The sequence below is a fragment of the Polistes dominula genome, unplaced genomic scaffold (genome assembly GCF_049000335.1).
Source record: "Polistes dominula isolate Pdom_NZ unplaced genomic scaffold, Pdom_raw_medaka contig_78, whole genome shotgun sequence".
NCBI classification, from domain to species: domain Eukaryota; kingdom Metazoa; phylum Arthropoda; class Insecta; order Hymenoptera; family Vespidae; genus Polistes; species Polistes dominula.
In genome coordinates this window covers 2,629,588-2,647,482 of record NW_028301042.1, presented here as the reverse complement: position 1 = coordinate 2,647,482, position 17,895 = coordinate 2,629,588, and the positions used below count along the sequence as shown (strand labels likewise).

The following is a 17,895-nucleotide window of genomic DNA, read 5'->3' as shown; positions in this document are numbered from 1 at the left end:
TTGAAAAGTTTTGAGCTTAACACAAAGATAGGTTGAAAAATTCTGAGTTTAATAGAAAGATGGGTTGAAAAGTTTTGAGCCTAATATAACGATGAATTGAAAAGTTTTGAGCTTAACACGAAGATGGGTTTGAAAGTTTCGAGCTTATAACACGACAGTGAGATGGAAAGTTTTGAGACTAATACGAGGTGGGTTCTTATCATCTTAAGAAAAAACAAAAAACAAAAACGAAAAGAAAGAAGTTTAGTATTTTATCGAAAAGAAATGTTATAAAAAATAAACACATATTTCATAATTCTAGTAAATAGCTAAATGCAAAAAAAAAAGAGTTAAAAAGAAGATAAAAAAATATTTTGAAGAGTATTATCATCTTCAAGAAAAAAAAAAATAAATAAAGAAGAAGAAAAAAGTGTAGATGAATAATATTTAATAGGATTGAAGAAATTGTTTGGAAAAGTTTCCAGAGAAATGTAATACTTTACTCAAAAGAAGAAATGTGTAAAAACAAATAATAATAATGTTTCATAATTATAGTCAGTAACTAACCCCCCCCCCCCAAAAAAAAAAATAAAAGAAACAATCTGATTAATTAGATTTAATGATTTGAGAAATTGTCCGGAAAAATGTAATACTTTGTTCAAATGAAATACCAAAAAAAAAAAAAAAACAATTCAAAATGTTTCATAATTACAGTTAGTAACTAAACCTAAACAAGAGGAAAAAAAAAAAAGAAAAATAGACAGAGAGAGATAGAATACTTTGAAAAGTATTATTTATTATCTTCAAAAAAAAAAAAAAAAGAGAAAAAAAAAAGCAGATTAATTATATTCAATATGATTTGAAAAATTGTCTGGAAAAATGTAATACTTTATTCAAAAGAAGAAATGTGTAAGAACAAATAATAATAATGTTTCATAATTATAGTCAGTAACCAACCCCCCCCCCGCCTTCCAAAAAAAAAGAAAAATGAAAAATAAAAAGAGACAGAAAGTGTAATAGAAAACTTTGAAGAGTATTATCATACCCCGTCCTCCTCCTCCCCCCCAAAAAAATAAAAGAAACAATCTGATTAATTAGATTTAATGACTTGAGAAATTGTCTGGAAAAGTTTAATATTTTGTCCAAATGAAATACCAAAAAAAAAAAAAAAAAAATAAATAAAATTAAAATGTTTCATAATTATAGTCAGTACCCCCACCCCGCACCCCAAATAAAGAGAGATAGAAGACTTTGAAGAATATTATCATACCCCCCCCCCCCCAACAAAAATATAAAAGAAGCTGATTAATTATATTTAATAATATATGATTTGAAATTGTCTGGAAAAGTTTGATACTTTGTTCAAAAAAAAAAAAAAAAGAAAAAAAGGTGAAGATATTTCATAATTCTAGTAGCCTAGAGAGCAAGCGCAAAAATAAAGAAAGCAAGAAAGAAAGAAAGAAAGTAAGAAAGAGAGAGAGAGAGAGAGAGAAAAGACATTGAAGAGCATGTGCGTGAAGCTATCAGTCCGACAGTCGCGATTTGACACTTGACCCTTGACGTTGACCCATACGGTTTGCGGTACAAGTTGTGACCTCCTGAAGCCAACTAGGAAAGCATTTATTATTATATTACCACTTCTTCTGAATCTTCATCTCTTATTAGTTTCTTATAGTCCGTCATTCAAACTCGTCATACTTTAGTAATAGTAGTAGTAGTAGTAGTTGTGTCGTTGTCGTGTGTCATTAAAATTTGAATTGTTGTCGGTAGTTCAACTCGATTTTTACCTTGATGTTTACTTTCTTTTTCTATTATCGTAGAAAAAAAAGAAAATTTCATTAATTTAATTTAATTTAAATTCGTTTAAAAAATCGTATTCTAATCGTTCTACGTAATAATACGAACGATAAATCAAAACGGGACACGGGATATAAAAAATCGAAACAAAAGTTATTGAAATAATAAAAAAAAAAAATAAAATAAAATAAAAAACACGAGTGATTATACAAAATAAAAAAAATAAAAAAATAAAATGTATCTCAAGGCCGAAAGGATAATACTTTACATGAGGAAATTTCTTAAAATGAATGTTACCATTTGAAACTAAAAAAAAAAACAAACAAAAAACCAAAAGAAAAATGATTGTTATTTTTTCATTGAATTAACTGTTATTTTTTATATCGTTAATACCGTTGTTATTGTTTTTTTTTTTTTTTTTTTTTTTAAAGAAGATTAATTTATCACTTATGTATATATATACATACATATGTATGTGTATGTAGGATCGATTATGTTATGATATCAAAAGAAGGATACATCTTGTTTAAGAAATTGATAAACCGGTAAGTAAATTTGCATGTTTTTCAATTCTTCTTTACCTTTTTCCTTTAATTATTGTCACTCTCATCAAAATAATAATAATAATAATAATAATAATAATCATAAAAATAATAGTAGTCATTATTATACACCTACACACATATGTTATAAATTATTTGAATTAATATACGATAAAAAGAGAGAGAAAGAGAGAGAGAGAGAGAGAGATAAAGGATCTTATTTGTTTCATTTATTATTTTGTTTCTAGCTTGACTCGATCGATAAAAAAGATCTGATGAAGTTTAACGAAAAAAAAAAAAAAATAAAAAAAAATGATATACGAAGTCCACAACACACACATACACACAGACACATGTATATACATGCATAACTTCATTTTTTGTTTTGTTTTTCTATTATTGTCAGCTTCGACAGTCTTATCCTTAACGAGACGAGTACACTAACAAGGCCGATGGAAAAGTAAGATAACCTTTTTCCTTCAATAATATTCATTCAATTAGTTTTATATATATATATATATATGTGTGTCCATTTTATGTCAATATATCAATCAGATTTATGGATCCTACAAAAGTTTCTATCATTTCTTTTAACATTTTATTATTTGTCGAGTAATAATTGAAATTATGTTGAAAAAAAACACATTATACATAAATAAATATTCGTAAACAATTATTAACACTTTTAATAATGTAATGATAATAATAATAATTTTCATTTCTTGTTTTTATTAAGTTTTACTATAAGTTAACACAATAAAATGTTAACACTTTAATGGCCGCATATTTACTTAGTCAAACGCCGCCATTAGTTGGTAATATTTTTGAAAAATTAATTAAAAAAAAAAACTGAAATTAAATTGACGAAAAAAATTAACATAAACAAAAAGCAATTTAACAACCAATTTAATTGTATATAATTATATATAAAAAGTTATAAATAAATAACGGCAAATAATAGTTGTTTACACACACACACACACACACACATGTTGTGTGAACGACCATTAAAGTGTTAAAGTTGTTTACTTTGAATTCAAATGGGATTTCTTATTTTTTTTATTTACAAATCAATCATCGTAGATATAAAAATGAATTAAACAATTTTCTGTTATCAAATTGTTTATTGAAACCAGATATATCACCATTTTGAATATACCTATTTCTACTACACTAGTCAAAATGACTGGTCTGGTATATCTAATGTTTATTATTCATATATTAATTTATATCATTAAAAAAATATTTCTAAATGTTATAATATATTAATAGATGATCATATCAATAAAAATAAAAGAAAAACAAGTGTAGAGATAGAAGCAAAATATTTTCTTCATTTTTTTTTCTACTTTAATCTCACTGTGAAATTGCAAGACAGGTGATGTTTTTTTGTTTTGTTTCCGAACAAAAAATAAAAAAAGAAATCGATTAAGAAGCGATTGTCCTCTCATGCGTCCAATCAAGACAATAATAACATTCGATTAAAGTTCCTAGCATAACAGGGAACTTTATCAAAAGTTCTATCTGTGTTTACGTACGCGCGCGCACGCATCTATATGTGTTTGTGTGATTCCGTTATTAATAAATACTAGCACTAATAATTTCACACTTATATACTCGCTTTATTTATAGATTATCAAAGAAAAAAATTAAATATATACACATATATATATATATGTAAACGTAGATAAGAAATCGGCACGCATGTTTTAGCATGATCAAGACACATGCATGAAAAAAATTAATTGAAAGATATCGTGCGATATTGAGAAGAATCTGGCACTTTGAACCAACTCTTTTCGTATATGATACCACACATCCGTTTACTATTTGCAACGAATAACACATTGAATTATTATTTATTAATACTAGATATACCAGACAAATCATTTTGAATGTGGTGGCCATTTTAGTTCAAAATTTCTACTTCATGCAATATATTAATTCTGTAAATAATTAAGCGTTTTGTTATTTAATAATGTCTATATATTTATTTATCTATTCAAATTATTATTGTTAAGCATTTTTTTGTCATTTTATAAGAGTAAACAAAGACTGGAGGCTTCAAAAAGCAGTATTTTCTACACACCAGTCATTTTGACTGGTAAGATAGAAAAAGGGTATACTGAAAATGATGGTACATGTCGTGTTAACATAATCTCTATTATAATTACTCTCTCTCTCTCTCTTTCTCTTTCTCTATCTTTCTTTTTTCCATTTCTTCATTTTAGATTAAAACTTAAACTAATGAATTATTATGTTTAATAATTAATAATACCACACAATGATATATTTTAAAATATTGTACATTATTATAATATTATTAGGTCTGCAAGTAAATTTCTAGCGTTTTTTAATGAGTGGTATCACGAGTAGATTCCGGTTAGAAATGTCACATCTCATGTGTAATTTTCGAAGCTTGTGTATCTGTTAATAATATTGCATCATCATATTTGCGCATTTCTATCAGTGTCGTATATTTTATGAAGCAAAAACATAGCAAGTAATGTGCCAAATAAGCATCATTTGGAAGAAGCGCTGCTTCTATTCTTTAATATGAAGGAAAGTGCAGCTGAGGCCAATCGTTTGTTTCTGGAAATTAACGGGGCGGAATGTATCGGTGAATCGACGTGTCGTGGGCGTTTCAAACGGTTCAAAAATAGTAATTTTGACGTTGAAGACAAGGAATGGTCCAGAAAGGAAAAAAATTTTGAAGACAAGGAATTGGAGGCTTCGTTGGATGAGGATCTGCGTCAAATTCAAGAAGAGCATGCTGCATCATTGGGCGTCATACGACATGCTATTACACTGTGCCTGAAAGCTTTGGGATTCATCCGAAAAGTTGGAAATTGGGTGCTATGTAAGTTCAAGCTGAGAGATGTCGAACGGCGATTTCGCATATCAGGAATATTACTGCAGCTGCATAAAAAAGAGTCGCTGTTCCATCATATTGTCACTTGTGACGAAAAGTGGATCTATTATGATAATCCTTAAAGCTAAACAACATGTGCAAAGCCTGACGAGACAGCCAAATCAATGGCAAAGCAAATTATTTGTATGTATAAGGTCATCCTCTGCATATAGTGCGATCAGAAGGGTGTCATATACTACGAACTGCTTCCAAATGGTCAAATCATCAAAGGTTTATTGTATAGAGATCTATTGTATACCAGGCACGAGTCCAAGTACGAATAATTTTTCACCAGGACAACGCACGGTAACATGTTGCTGATTCGGTCAAAAACAACTTAGAAAATAGTGGATGGGAAATTCTGCCTAAACCATCTTATAGTCAAGATTTGGCATTATTCGATTGCCACTTGTTTCGGTCAATGCAGCACGCTCTATCCGAAATGCGCTTCGTTTCAATAGAGGGAATAAAAAATTTGCTCAATACGTTCTTGGGCTCAGAAAAAGAGAACTTTTTTTTCGGTTGCAATTCACAAATTGCCAGAAAGATGGGAAAAAATTGTATTTCGCGATGGACAATATTTTGAATGAAAAATATGTAACCATTTTTTCTAAATAAAGCCTTTAATTTTTATGAAAAAACGCTAGAAACTTACTTGTAGACTCAATAGTTATTATAAAATATTAGGGTGTACCTCAATATAACCTTAAATATTTCCAAAATAAAGTTTAGAAAAATTAAAAAATCCATGGCACAATTTATGAAACAAATTTTTGATGCAATAAATGTTTGAACTTGTGATTCATCCGAACAATAAAACTAAGATTTCTATTTGTAAAAAGAAAGTAATTGAATAGTAGAATACATATAATCTTTTCGTTACATTACAAGTTGTCTACTAATTAGTGAATTTATTAAAACTTTATATAACAAAATGATTAAGTGTAATATTACGTTAGATTGTTAAGAAAGTAATTTGGTTTTTTCCAGACACAATTTTGTGTTTTTGTTGATTCAAATCGGCCAATAAAATAAAAAAAAATATATATATATATAAGTAAATAAAATATATTAAAAATTGTGTCTCATTAAAAGAATACTGATTTAATTTTTTCACCTCTAGATATAAGATATTTTTTAAAAATTGGATATAAAAGTTGTTTATCAGGTTGGCAAGGACTCGTTAATAATATATATAATGGGAATTATATTATTATTTATATTTTAGTCACAATATGAAAAATCGGTTATTTTATTTTATTCTAGATATATATAGAACTTTCTGATAGACCTAATAAATAAACCTAACCTAAAATATGATATAGACATGATATAGAGGGTGCATAAAGTATTCATACATTGATTAATCTATTTATTTTATTATTCTACATTACATTAAAAATAATTCAATAATCGTTGTTAAATTTGTAAAAAGTACAGATATATAAAATGAATGACACCAGTTCTGAAAAGTTGGATCCAAGAATGAATTCGACTGAAGAATTCGAATTAACAATAGACATGAAGTTCAACGAGGGTCATATGATCAGCATCATTACCTACAGCGTTTTGATGGCAATTTCAGCAATTGGAAATATCAGCGTATTACTTCTTATCATGCGTCGTCGTAGAACATCAAAATCAAGGATATACACCATGCTAATGCATTTGGCCATTGCCGATCTTCTCGTAAGCGCATCTCATTTTTATTTCTTTCCTTTCTTCTTCTTTTCATCTCTCTCTCTCTCTCTCTCTCTCTCTCTCTCTCTCTCTTCTCTCACTCTCATTCTTCTTCTTATACTTTCCCACTTTTTCTCTGATATCCTTCCAACTTGATAAAATTTCTAACGGTATGTTTCTTCATTTTTTTCATTTTCTTCGATTTTCATTCGCTCTTAACCGTAAAAGAAATGCATCGATTTTCTTCCCCAATATCTTATCATTCTTTTTCTTATCATTTTTAATCTGTAACTTAAAAGCTTTTGTTTTTTTAATGAATTTTTTATTAGTTTTTTCTGTTTCTTCGTGAAACTTAAAAAAGAAAGCTGCCTCTTTCTTCTTTCTTTCAATCTTATTATTTTCCTTTTCTTTTCTAATTTCTAAAAGAAATAGATCTGTTTTCTTCTGTATTTCTTTTGCGTTATTTTTCCTCTCCTTATTAACCTCGGAAATAGTTGCGTTTATTTTTTTTACACTTTTTTCCATATTTGTTTTTTTATCTTCTTTAACCTCATGAAGAACTTTTTCAATTTTTTGAAGTAATTTCTCCTTATTCTTGATCTTCTCTTGTTCAATTTCTAAAAGAAAAGCTTTTTTCTTTTCGATTAATTCTTTCTTACTATTTTTCCATTCTCCTATAAACTCAGAAAGAAAAGCTATCATTTTTTCTGCTGATTTATTATGAGCTTCTTCCATATCTTTGAAAAGTAAACAATGAAATGCTATAGTTCTCATATAAATTATAAACTCATTCCTTTTCATTTCTTCATGAATATCATAAAGAAAAGCTAGTTTCTTTTTAATAAATTTCTTCTTATACATTTTTGTATCTTCTACAATCTTAGAAAGATGGACTTCCATTTTGTAAATCTATTTCTTCTTATACTTTTTTTTTACTGTCTAAACCTTCTAGAAGAACTGCGTCTATTCGCTTCCACGTGTTCTTCGAAACTGAGTTTCCAGCTTCTTTCCCAAATTCTATAATTCTTCTTTTCTCGTCCTTTATTCTCGAAGTTTCCAATTTCTCCACTAGTTTCTCTCTTTCCTCCTTTTCTGTTGAGACCCTATTGGTGGGACGCGCCATGTACATTGCTGGGGGACAGGAACTCTCGTAGTCATGTGATTGCGCACGAATGATTCAAACGATAAGTAATAGGTTAGGTTTGTACATTTATACTAGTAATTATTAAATTAGTAAATTAAACTTACACTTATAGAAAACTACTAAAAAAAAACAAAAAAATTAAATATAAATATCGCAATAAAAACTATAAGTATTACAAACTTAAACTAACCGCAGCCGTTAATACATACTAAAGATAAACATGGCTGCGCGATGTAACGGAAGCTGTCACCCCACTTTTTTCGGTTGTTTCACTAGTTTCTCTCTCTCTTCCTTTCATCATTAAATTCAAAAAAGAAAAATTCTTTTATTTACTTCTTCTTTTATGTTCTTTCTCACTTCAAATATATATTTTAATATAATAATTAATTCGATATTCTTTAAAATGTAAAAAGGAAGTTTCTCGTTTGTTTTTTCACTTCTTTCCGCCCTTTCCCCTTTTCTATCTATAGTCTTTTCTCTCTCTTTCTCTTTCTCTTTCTCTCTCTTTCTCTTTCTCTCTCTCTCTTTCTTTCTTTTTCTTTCTATCTCTGGCTAGGTAACATTCCTAATGATGCCTTTGGAAATTGGTTGGTCAATAACTGTGTCATGGAAAGCTGGGGATGCTATGTGCAGGATTATGGCATTTTTCCGAGTATTTGGACTCTATCTTTCTTCATTCATGTTAGTCTGCATTAGTTTGGACAGGTAATTATAATAATATTATAATCATGTTACATTACATGTCTGTGCGCCATGGTGTGACAAATATTGCTATAATCTTGGCACGCAAGTCACCGGTGGCTCCCGTGATATTCAACATGTTAAATATTACTATTAACTTGTCCAATAAGTTCATACAATGTTTTTTTTTTTAACAAATAAAAACAACATAATTTACAACTATTATTATTATTATTCACATCTATGGAGATTACTTAGAAATATATATTTTTGATAAATAATTAATAAAGAAATATGAACGAAATTATGTAGATATTATGCAGTTCTCAAACCACTCCAATTATTGCACGTAGACAGACGTGGAAAATTTTTGTTAACTATAGCATGGTTGGGTTCGATACTTTGTTCAATACCACAGGTAATTTTTAATCAAAAAAAAATATTCATTAAGATAGAGATACAGGAGAACAATCGCATTATTTACAAGTCTTTCCGAAATAGAGAAATTTATGTTAAAAATCTTATCTCAGGTTGCGCATTAAGTCTTATGATGCGCTGCAGTTGCTAAGATTCTTTAGCGTTCAACCATTATTGATTATTAAATTATTTATTTAAAATTTGACTAACAAGTAAATTAATAATGGGAAACAAATTTTAAATAATGTTATATATTTTATATTGGTTATTAGTAAATGAATGAATAGACTTGCAACATGACATTTTATACTCAATGTAAAGTATATGAAACATTTGTAGTTCTAAATGTGTGAAGAAATAGTTCAAAATACTATTTCTATTTCTTGCTAAATGTAAGAATATTGAACACCGTTGACTAAAAATAAATCACATCTATGAATTGTTTTGTTTTACAAATACGCAATAATAGAGGCAATGTTATACGATTTTTTGTGACGTTATTAAGATGATACTGTAACATCTCTGCCATTTTAACAAAAAAAGATATTGGTAATTTGTTACGTTTTTAAGAGACAACACAATTTATGACAAATTATGAGCGATCGTTCTCCTGTGTCTTTATCTTCGTCAAAATATTGTTTCCGTTCTAATTATTCAATGAATTAACCAATTAACTGTGGCGCTCACGTTTGAGAACACATACCATTTTGTGTATTCGCTAGAATCAAGCGACACATGCAAGTATACTCGTCAATCAGAGAATAAGTTGTGCTGTTAAGATATTGAATCAAAAAGATGTGGGTTTATTTTATAAAATTGACTATTTTATTACCAATATTTACTTATTTGGTTAACATAAACATGTATATATGTACGCACGATGATAATAGTTGTCGCACAATCACAGTTTACTGGTTAAATAAAATGAATAGAAACGAAATAAAATCAAATATCGTCATATTGTTAAGATTATTTGGTAAAATATAAATCACTTTTATAACTGTATTTGTAACAGATGATGATATTTCATTTGGAAACCCATCCAAATATTACATGGTATTCACAATGCATTACGTTCAATGCATTTCCAACAGACGCTCACGAGCTTACCTATTCGTTATTTGGAATGATTATGATGTATTGGTTTCCATTAATAGTAATTATTTATACTTATACAAGTATAATATTCGAAATTTGTAAACGTTAGAAGGAAAGTGACGAAGGTATGAATAAATTCATTTAATTAGTTAGATTAATAATTGTGCCGTTTATTTTGAATGTGGCCGAACTACATTTGTGGTATAAAAACGCATATTTATTCATTTAATAATTGCCATTATTCTAATAGAAGCTATAAATTTAACACCATAGGATACACTTTAGCAGTATGACTTGTTAATATCTCTAGTTTTATTTGCATTGAAACACAAACAATTGAATATCTCGATTCGAACATAAATAGAGGTAGGCAATTTTCAAAATAGGCGGCCCTTATGGAAAAAAAAAAAATGATAATATAATTAAAAACAAAAAAACAAAACGAAAAGGATTATATTGCAGACAGGATACGCCGTTCTTCCTTGGAATTTTTAAGCCGTGCTAAAATACGCACATTGAAAATGACGATAATCATAGTTACAGTTTTTTTTATCTGCTGGACTCCGTACTACGTCATGAGTTTATGGTAATTTGTTTTTATTTCAATTAAATATTCAACTATTATTATACTTTTTCTTTTTCTTCTTCTTTCGTTACTTTTTGTTTTAACTGCGATTATTATTAATAATGCCATTTGGTAATGTGTGTGTTATACGAATGACGTTATGTGTTTGTGTGTGTGTGTGTGTGTGTGATTGTAATAATGTGTCATAATAAATATTTTTTTTTATTCACAGGTATTGGATTGACAAAACGTCAGCAAGGAAAGTTGATCAAAGAGTACAAAAAGGATTATTTTTATTCGCTTGTACAAATTCTTGCATGAATCCTATTGTTTATGGTGTTTTTAATATTAGGGATAAGAAAAAGGTTTGTATGAAAATTAATAAACAAATAATTATAATAAATATTAATGAAATTATATATATATATATATATATATATATATATATATATATATATATATATATATATATATATATATATATATATATATATATATATATATATATATATATATATAAAAACAAGTATCAAATTATTTTTATTTATAATTACAGGGAACAACATCCTTAACAAATAATCCAACTAAAGGACGAGGAATATCTCACGAACAATCAAAAGAAAATTGCATACCAAATACGAAAAATCGAATAATTGATCTTCAATTGAAAACCATCACCGGTAGTTTTATTTAACTTGATTAACAATTAATAATAATAGTCAGAATTTTGAGTATTTTACTGAATTAACATTATGTCAGTATTAATACTGACATTAACACAGTAATATTATTTATTTATTTAACTAACATTAATGATTTTATATATCTTATCAATCAGCTAGATGCCTATGTAAATTTGAATCAAGAAAGGATCATCGAACTTTGAAAAGAATTTAACAACGAATAATACACGAACAATGCAATGATATAATAAGTAAGTTTTAAATCATAATATCAACAATAAATACCAGTAATAATAATAATAATAATAATAATAATAATAATAATAATAATAATAATAATAATGAAGAAAATATAATTAATAATTCTTTATTTTACACTTAATAAAAATATAATATTATAGATCAAATTGGAACACTGAAACACTGAAACTGGAAATGTTATGTTACTGCATATAAAAAACTCTTTGTGTGTGTGTGAACTTATCGTTCAAGGTAGAATAAAAAAAGGAAAGAAGAAAAGATATAAAGGAAGAAAAATATAAGAAAGAATACATTTGTTGTTCTTTGATTGAATTTTCTTTCTTTTGTTAATAGAAATTCTAAGGATGTTATCAAGTTGAGAATGTTATCAAAATATAATAATAAAAAGTGGAAATATCAGAATGTTTTTTATGATTTAATATAGTTTTGATATCATCATGCAATTGTTCTGATTCATATCACTTCTTCTATGTACATATATCTATATATATAGATATATATCGATATTAATTTTAAATATTAAAGTAAATCACACTGCAATGTATTTCTATCAATTAATATATAAATTCGAAATTGTTATTATTTGCTTGTTGTAATGCAAAGATTAAAAATCCTGGCATATAGAAAGTTATTGCATATATATTTTAAAGATTATTAAACATTTGAATGAATATAAATGTGATTAAAAAGAATAATAATTGTTTATTTCATTTTTGATATATCGATACTTTCTTGTAATAAAAAATTTTTGAAATGTTTTACACACAAACATATATTTAAGGTTTATTAGACTATTAAATTAATATAGACATAACTAGAAATAAATATTTATTTGTTTTATTGTTTATATATTAAATACTAGCCCTAATAATTTCACACTTTCATACTCGCTTATTTATAGATTATCGAAGAAAAAAAAATTATATATATATATAAACGTAGATAAGAAATTCGCACGAATATTTTAGCATGATCAAGACATGCATAATAAAATTTAACTGAAAGATATCATGCGATATTGTGAATAATCTGCCACTTTGAACCAACTCTTTTCGTATATGAAACCACACATCTGTTTACTATTCGCAACGAATAATGCATTGAATTATAAATTATGATTACTAAATATACCAGACAAGTCATTTTGACTGTGGACACCAGACTGACCATTATAATTCAAAATTTATACTTCATGCAATATATTAATTCTGTAAATAATTAAGTGTTTTGTTATTTAAAAATGTCTACAAATTCATTTATTTATTCATATTATTATTGTTAAACATTTTTTGTCATTTTGTAAGAGTTAATAAAGATTGGAAGCTTATAGCTTAAGCTTAAGCTGTATACATCAGTCATTTTGACTAGTAGGATAGAAAAAGGTATAATGAAAATGATGGTACATGTCGTGTTAACGTAATCTCTATTATAATTACTCTCTCTCTCTCTTTCTCTTTCTCTATCTTTCTTTTTTCCATTTCTTCATTTTAGATTAAAACTAATCTAATGAATTATTATGTTCAATAATTAATAATACTACACAATGATCCGAAAAGTTGGAAATTGGGTGCCGTATGAGTTGGAGCTGAGAGATGTCGAACGGCAATTTCGCATATCAGGAATATTACTGCAGCTGCATAAAAAAAAGTCGCTATTCCATCATATTGTAACTGGTGACGAAAAGTGGATCTATTATGATAATCCTTAAAGCTAAATAACATGTGCAAAGCCTGACGAGCCAGCCAAATCAATGCCAAAGCAAATTATTTGTATGTATAAGGTAATCCTCTGCATATAGTGCGATCAGAAGGGTGTCATATACTACGAACTGCTTCCAAATGGTCAAATCATCAAAGGTTTATTGTATAGAGATCTATTGTATACCAGGCACGAGTCCAAGTACGAATAATTTTTCACCAGGACAACGCACGGTAACATGTTGCTGATTCGGTCAAAAACAACTTGGAAAATAGTCAAGATTTGGCGTTATCCGACTGCCACTTGTTTCGGTCAATGCAGCACGCTCTATCCGAAATGCGCTTCGTTTCAATAGAGGGAATAAAAAATTTGCTCAATACGTTCTTGGGCTCAAAAAAAGAGAACTTTTTTTGGTTTGCAATTCACAAATTGCCAGAAAGATGGGAAAAAATTGTATTTCGCGATGGACAATATTTTGAATGAAAAATATGTAACCATTTTTTCTAAATAAAGCCTCAATTTTTATGAAAAACGCAAGAAACTTACTTGTAGACTCAATAGTTATTATAAAATATTAGGATGTACCTCAATATAACCTTAAATATTTCCAAAATAAAGTTTACAAAAATTAAAAAATCTATGGCACAATTTATGAAACAAATTTTTGATGCAATAAATGTTCAAACTTGTGATTCATCCGAACAATAAAACTAAGATTTTTATTTTTAAAAAGAAAGTTATTGAATAATTGAATAGTAGAATACATACAATCTTTTCGTTACATTACATGTTGTCTACTAATTAGTGAATTTATTAAAACTTTATATAACAAAATGATTAAATGTAATATTACGTTAAGAAAGTAATTTGGTTTTTTCCAGACACAATTTTGTGTTTTTGTTGATTCAAATCGGCCAATAAAATAATAATATATATATATATATAAGTAAATAAAATATATTAAAAATTGTGTCTCATTAAAATAATACTGATTTAATTTGTTCACCTCTAGATATAAGATATTTTTTAAAAATTGGATATAAAAGTTGTTTATCAGGTTGGCAAGGACTCGTTAATAATATATATAATGGGAATTATACTATTATTTATATTTTAGTCACAATATGAAAAATCGGTTATTTTATTTTATTCTAGATATATATAGGACTTTCTGATAGACCTAATAAATAAACCTAACCTAAAATATGATATAGACATGATATAGAGGGTGCATAAAGTATTCATACATTGATTAATCCATTTATTTTATTATTCTACATTACATTAAAAATAATTCAATAATCGTTGTTAAATTTGTAAAAAGTACAGATATATAAAATGAATGACACCAGTTCTGAAAGATTGAATCCTAGAATGAGTTCGACTGAAGAATTCAAATTAACAATAGACATGAAGTTCAACGAGGGTCATATGATCAGCATCATTACCTACAGCGTTTTGATGGGAATTTTAGCAATTGGAAATATCAGCGTATAACTTCTTATCATGCGTTGTCGTAGAACATCAAAATCAAGGATGTACACCATGCTAATGCATTTGGCCATTGCCGAACTTTTCGTAAGCGCATCTCATTTTTATTTCTTTCCTTTCTTCTTCTTTCCATCTCTCTCTCTCTCTCTCTCTCTCTCTCTCTTTCTCTCACTCTCATTTTTCTTCTTTTATTTTCCCACTTTTTCTCTGATATCCTTCAAACTTGATAAAATTTCTAACGGTATGTTTCTTCATTTTTTTTCATTTTCTTCGATTTTCATTCGCTCTTAACCGTAAAAGAAAAGCATCGATTTTCTTCCGCAATATCTTATCATTCTTTTTCTTATCATTTTTAATCTGTAACTTAAAAGCTTTTCTTTTTTTTATGAATTTTTTATTAGTTTTTTAAATTACATAAGATCTCGGAAAGAAATAAGGTTCCCTTCTTCTTTCATCTACATACCCATACTCTTTCATCCTTAAATAAAAAGCATCTGTTATATTTTTTAAGTTGTCCCTATTATTTATGGAATTTATTCTAACCACGGACCAAAAATACTTTATCCTTTCCCTTGTTTCTATTCTATAATTTTTCATACTTAGCCTAAGCTTACGATAAAAACTATCCTTTCTCATTAGTATTTTATCTTTATAATCACTCTTTTCTTCTTCTAATTCTAAAAGAAGAGCTTTTTTCTTTTTTATTAATTCGTTCTCATACTTTTTCCCCTCTTTTTTAATCTCACAAATAGTTGCTTCTAATTTTTTAATTGAATTTTGTAAATTTGTTTTTTTATCTTTCTGAGCCTCAAAAAGAGCTTCTTCTACTTTTTTCAGTAATTCAGTCTTAATCTTGTTCCTTTCTTGTTTAATCTCGAAAAAAAAAGCTTTCCTTTTTTTTATAAATTGTTTCCTCTTATATCTGGTCTCTTTTATAATCTCAGATTTAAAATCAACCCATTTTTCTTCTAAATTACCACGAAACGTTGTTATGTCTATTTTAAGCTGACGTTTAAAATCTAATTTTTTCTTTAAAAATTGATCATAATTTTTCTTCTTTTCTTCTCTAATTTGACGACGAAAATCTCTTTTTATTTCACTTATTTCTTTCTCTCTCTTCTTCATTTCACTTATGGACAAAAATTTATCTTCCATTTTGTAAATCTATTTCTTCTTATACTTTTTTTTTACTATCTAAAACTTCTAGAACAACTGCGACTATTCGCTTCCACGTTTTCTTCGAAACTGAGTTTCCAGCTTCTTTCCCAAATTCTATAATTCTTCTTTTCTCGTCCTTTATTCTCGAAGTTTCCGATTTCTCCACTAGTTTCTCTCTTTCCTCCTTTTTTGTTGAGACCCTATTGGAGGGCCGCGCCATGTACATTGCTGGGGCACAGGAACTCGTGTAGTCACGTGATTGCGCACGAATGATTCAAACGATAAGTAATAGGTTAGGTTTGTACATTTATACTTGTAATTATTAAATTAGTTAATTAAACTTACACTTATAGAAAACTACAAAAAAAAAAAAACAAAAAAATTAAATATAAATATCGCAATAAAAACTATAAGTATTACAAACTTAAACTAACCGCAGCCGTTAATACATATTAAAGATAAACATGGCTGCGCGATGCAACGGAAGCTGTCCCCCAACATTTTCAGCCTAGCATGGTACATGGCGCGTCAGTCCTATAGGGTCCCTATTTTCTCGTATTTTATTTCGTAATTTCCGGTTGTTTCACTATTTTCTCTCTCTTTTCCTTTCTTCATTAAATTCAAAAAAGAAAAATTCTTTTATTTATTTCTTCATTTATGTTCTTTCTCACTTCACATATTTATATACATACATATATATATATATATATATATATATATATATATATATATATATATATATATATATATATATATTATAATTAATATATATATATGTATATATATATTTATATAATATATATATATAATTAATATATATTTATGTATATATATATATATATTTATATAATAATTAATTTAATATTCTTTGAAATGTAAAAAGAAAATTTCTCATTTTTTTTCACTTCCTTCCGGTCTTTCCCCTTCTCTCTCTCTCTCGCTCTCTCTCTCTCTCTCTCACTTTCTCTCTCTCTCTTTCTATCCCTGGCTAGGTATCATTCCTAATGATGCCTTTAAAAATTTACTGGTCAATAACTGTGTCATGGAAAGCTGGGGATGTTATTTGCTGGATTATGGCATTTTTCCGAGTATTGGGACTTCTTTCTTCATTTACTTTAATCTGCATTAGTAATTCAGACTAAACTACTACTACTACTACTATTACTACTACTACTACTAAGAATAATAATAATAATAATAATAATAATAATAATAATGAAGAAAAAATAATTAATAATTATTTATTATACACTTAATAAAAATATAATATTATAGATCAAATTGGAACACTGAAACTTGACTTTGTAGGTGGCTCTACTTCCCACACACACATGGCTAACTGGTAATGTTATGTTTCTGCATGTAAAAAACTCTTTGCGTGTGTATGTACTTATCGTTCAAGGAATAATAAAAAAAGGAAAGAAGAAAAGATATTAAGGAAGAAGAATATAAGAAAGAATTAATTTGTTGTTCTTTGATTGAATTTTCTTTCTTTTGTTAATAGAAATTCTAAGGATGTTATCAAGTTGAGAATGTTATCAAAATATAATAATAAAAAGTGGAAATACCAGAATGTTTTTTATAATTTATTATAGTTTTGATATCATCATGCAATTGTTCTGATTCATATCACTTCTTCTATGTACATATATCTATATATATATATATTGTTAATAATTTTAAATATTAAAGTGAATCACACTGCAATGTATTTGTGTCAATTAATAATATAAATTTAAAATAATTATTATTTCCTTGTTGTAATGCAAAGCTTGAAAATTCTGGCATAC

At 27.3% G+C, this 17,895-nt stretch overlaps 1 protein-coding gene across 1 annotated transcript; it reads left to right on the top strand.

Moving 5' to 3' along the window:
* The first annotated feature begins 1,588 nt into the window (after window positions 1–1,588).
* Window positions 1,589–17,739, top strand: LOC107071904 (adipokinetic hormone/corazonin-related peptide receptor variant I). Its single transcript, XM_089174917.1, is given in 10 exon segments — window positions 1,589–2,321; window positions 6,665–6,918; window positions 8,610–8,758; window positions 9,047–9,152; window positions 10,167–10,374; window positions 10,712–10,835; window positions 11,047–11,179; window positions 11,371–11,494; window positions 11,653–11,748; window positions 17,381–17,739. Coding segments are annotated over 8 exon segments (1,143 nt in total). The 5' UTR covers window positions 1,589–2,321; window positions 6,665–6,678; the 3' UTR covers window positions 11,712–11,748; window positions 17,381–17,739.
* Window positions 17,740–17,895: the final 156 nt, after the last annotated feature.